Here is a 4053-nt window from a genome sequence, read left to right as displayed (position 1 = left end):
TCAAACCCACCAGCCACTCCTCGGAAGGAAGGTTGGGCAATCCTACCTCCGTAGTGATACTGCCTCGGAAACCCAAGGAGGGGTCGCTATGAGTCGGGGCGACTCCACGGCACATAACAACAACAACAACAACTGATAAACATACGTTTTCTTATAAATCATGCTTATTGTCTGTAATAAGGAGCTCTGGTGGCATAGTGCCTAAGGCATTTGACTGCTAACCAGAAGGTTGACAGCTCAAACACACCAGGCACTCCACAGAAGGAAGATTGGGCAATCTACGTCTGTGAAGATTTACTGCCTTGGAAACCCAGAAGAGGTCAATATGAGTCAGAATCTACTTGATGGCAGTGAGTTTTTTTTTTTTTTTTTTTTTAATTGTCGTAATCTCATGGTGGAATGCAAGCCCTGGAGCAAGGATTAGTATTAGGATATTGGCTGGTATACTGTGAACAGGGAACATTTCTTCCATGTCCCTTCTGCCTCCACCTGGTTCAGCCTCATCGTGCCTGCCTGGGACTGGTGCAGACCTCAGCCCTGGGCCTTGACTCCCTCCCTCGCCCCCCACAGCCTGTTCCCCCTGCAGCAGCTAGAGGGCGCTTGTAAGCACCTGAGTCAGAGCCCAGCCCCTCCTCTTCCCACACACAGCCTTCCAGGGCTCCCTCCTCCCTCTGGTAAAAGCCTGAGTCTTCCCCACTGCAGCCAGGGGGCTCCCCAGAGCACCTGAGTCAGGGCCCAGTCCCTCCTCTTCCCACAGTCCTTCAGGGCCCCCCCCCCCGACCCCTGTGCAAAAGCCTGATTCCCAGAGCCTCCCCACCCCCCCTGTCCCTTCCCTGCCCTCCCTTCTCTCTCCCTTCTGCTCACTCTGCTCCAGCCACATGGTCCTCCTGGCTGTTCCTCCAAGTCACCAGCCACCATCCTGCCCCAGGGCCTTTGCATGGGCTGTTCCCTCAAATGCATAACCATTAGTATCACCCAGGAAGTTAATGATCAACAACAAGTGATGCTCTTTTGGCCCTTTCTTTGTGCCAGACATAGTTCTAAGCTCTTGACACATAGTAACTTCTTTACACTCATTAGCTGCATTAATCCTCACAATCCTGAAAAGCAACCTGTTTTAATACAAGCAGACTGAGGCACAGATGGGTTAAGGAGCTGGTGCAAAGTCAGTCACCCAGGTGACTCAGTAGTGGCCGATGGTGGCTTGTTTATCTCCTTTATGGCTCACTTCCCTCCACCAGCAGGGAGCTCTGCAGCCTCTGCTCCCTGCTGTACCCCCAGCTTCCAGAACAGGACCTGGCACGTAATAGGTGCTCAATAAATATTTGCTGAAAGGCTGAAGTGGCACAGCTGAGATCTGAACCCAGGGAGTTCAGCTCCAGTCCACACTGTTAAATCAAAATGTCATCTCCTTGAACTACCACAATCTGTTAAACTAAACCCATTGCTGAGTGGATTCTGACTCACAGCGCCCCTAGAGGACAGAGTGGAACTGCACCATTGGGTTTCCAAGGCTGTCAGTCTTTACAGAAGCAAAGCCCAAACCAAACCCACTGCTGTGGAGTGGATTCTGACTCACAGCGCCCCTAGAGGACAGAGTGGAACTGCACCATTGGGTTTCCAAGGCTGTCAGTCTTTACAGAAGCAAGCACCAGGTCTTTCTCCCATGGAGGAGCAGGTGGGTTCAAACTGCTGACCTTTGAGTTTGCAGCCGAGTGCTTAACCACTGCACCACGAGGGCTCCCAAACTACTATCTGATCCAGCTATTCCACTCTTAGGTATACATCCAAGAGACGTGAAAACAGCAACTCGAACAGAAAGCTGTGACACCAGCACGCATGGCAGCACTGTTTACAAGAACCAAAAGGTGGAAACCACCAAAATGTCCATCAACGCACAGTGTGGTCCATCCACACGATGGAACACTACTTAGCCGTAAAGAGAAGTGAAGTCCTGATGCGTGCACCCCGTGGAGGAACCTTGAGAACTTCATGCTGAGTGAAATCAGTCAGCCGCAAAAGGGCAGATAGTGTGATCTCACTGATATGCAACTGATATGAAATAAGCAAATATACAGAAACCAAAGATTATTAGTGGTTAGCAGGGTGGGAGGAAGGGCAGCAGGGAGCTTTTGTTTAGGGGACAGTGAGTTTCTGTTCATGGTGGTGGAGTGATTTGGAAAAGGATAGCAGGGATGACTGCATAACTTGAAGAATGCAATCAACCTCACTCAATTGTAGACAAAGAATTGCTGAATCGGTCATGTTTTGTTGTGTGTATTTTCACCACAATTAAAAAAGAGAGAGAAAGGGAGTGAGCAATTCATTTGAAAAATAAAAGTCACCTCCTCCGGGAAGCCTTCCTGAAACCCCAGGTGTATCCTCATCCCAACCCTGATTGTCTTGCCCATCTCCTACAACAGTGAGAACCCCAGTCACCAGAGTTTACTCTTTGCTGTTGGGTTGATTCTGATTCATGGTGACCCCAGGGTAGAAGTAAACTCCATAGGGTTTCCTTGTCTGTAATCTTTACCAAAGCAGGTGACCAGGCCTTTCTTCCATGGCCAGGCTAGGTGGGTTTGAACTGTCAACCTTTCAGTTAGCAGCCAATTGCAAATGGCTTGCGCCACCTATGGTTTGCACTAAGCATTTGGAAGGGGAAGGAGCCAGGGGGCTTCCCTGCTGGTGCTCACAGCTGGGGACTCACCAAACACAAAGTTGTCCGGCCGAAAGATCTGGCCGAAGGGGCCGGAGCGGACAGAATCCATAGTGCCGGGTTCCAGGTCCACCAGCACAGCTCTGGGGACATAATTCCCTCCTGCAGAGAAGCAGATGGAAGGTGGGGGTGGGGGGTGCCCAGGAGCCAGAGCTGCTGGGAGCTCTGGTCCCCTCCCGCCCCGCCCCCACACTGCAGGTCCCTCTCCTTGCCCTACCTGTGGCCTCATTGTAGTACACGTTGATCCTCTCCAGCTGCAGGTCACTGTCCCCATGGTATGTGCCCGTGGGATCAATGCCATGTTCATCACTGATCACCTCCCAAAACTAAAGAGGCGGGTGGTGGTCAGTATTGGGAGGAGGGGGCGGCCTCCATCTTGTGGGCCCAGGACCTCCATGCACCTCTCGACCTGTCCCCTCTCCCTCAGAGAGGTAACTGGGAGGCCAGGAGGCATGGTGACCCGCAAAGGATGAGGCAGCAAGAAGGTGGAGTTGGGGGTGGGGTGAGGCCAGTCACCAAGTCACTGGAGCCGGCTGGTGTCAGCGCGCCCGGCTGCAGCCCGGGGGAGGGGTGGGGTCTCTTTGTGCGCGTGGAGGGGACAGCTGGCCAGCTGTGAGGCCAGTTGTGGCAGGCGAACCGAAGGCTGGCCCCACCCCCATCGGCCCCTTTGTTCCCAGCCTGGCCCTGCCTCAGCCCCTCCCCCACCGTCCCTGGGGTGCAGGCCTCCTGGGGACCCAGTTCCCTGAAGACCTGAAGGTGGGGGCTCTGGGGAGCTCCAGGCCCCCCACCCTCGAGATCTGCTCGCCGCCCCCTCGCTGACCCCGCGCACCTTGGCTCCAATCTGGTTGCCGCACTGGCCGGCCTGCAGGTGCACGATCTCCCGCATGCTGGTGGCGCTGGTGGCGGACGCGGCGGTGGCTCTGAGGCTGGAGGTTGCGGCGGCGGAGCCGGTGGTGGCGGCGGCGGCGGCGGCGGCTGCGGCGGCGAAGCACTGTCCCTGCGCCCCCGGGCGCCGCTATATGAACGGGCGGGGCCGCGTCACTGGCCGGTCACGGGCTGCCCCGCCCCTTGGTCCCGCCCCGGGACGGAGGGCGCTGGCTGGAAGGTTCACCCTATGCAGCGGAGCCCAGATCTCGGGTGGTGCAGGCTCGAGCGTGCCAGGGCCAGGTGTCCCCACCCTGGGATCTATCTGCTCACCTCCTACCCTGCTCCCATTCAGGCCTGGGGACCCCGGCTTCGCGGAAATTGAGGAGTGAGGGGCATGCGTGGTAAACCAGGAGCTAGGCGGTCGTGCCCTTCCCCCATCTTCCACGCCAGGCCCTGACTCAGTTTCTCTG

At 55.8% G+C, this 4053-nt stretch overlaps 1 protein-coding gene across 1 annotated transcript in view; it reads right to left on the bottom strand.

Annotated features, from left to right (window-relative positions):
- The window catches only part of TUBB4A (tubulin beta 4A class IVa), a 5924-nt gene extending 2238 nt beyond the window's left edge, over window positions 1–3686 (bottom strand). Inside the window, exons 1-3 of the mRNA XM_007954446.2 lie at window positions 3546–3686; window positions 2934–3042; window positions 2708–2818 (exon numbers count right to left, since the gene is read on the bottom strand). Coding sequence (XP_007952637.1) covers window positions 2708–2818; window positions 2934–3042; window positions 3546–3602 — 277 coding nt within the window. The 5' untranslated portion in view covers window positions 3603–3686. The remainder of the gene's footprint in view (window positions 1–2707; window positions 2819–2933; window positions 3043–3545) is intronic.
- Window positions 3687–4053: the final 367 nt, after the last annotated feature.

This window comes from Orycteropus afer, unplaced genomic scaffold (genome assembly GCF_000298275.1).
Source record: "Orycteropus afer afer isolate SDZICR_OR568_19922 unplaced genomic scaffold, OryAfe1.0 scaffold00461, whole genome shotgun sequence".
Taxonomy (NCBI): domain Eukaryota; kingdom Metazoa; phylum Chordata; class Mammalia; order Tubulidentata; family Orycteropodidae; genus Orycteropus; species Orycteropus afer.
Note: the sequence above shows the minus strand (reverse complement) of the source record. Positions and strands in the feature narration are given on the sequence as shown.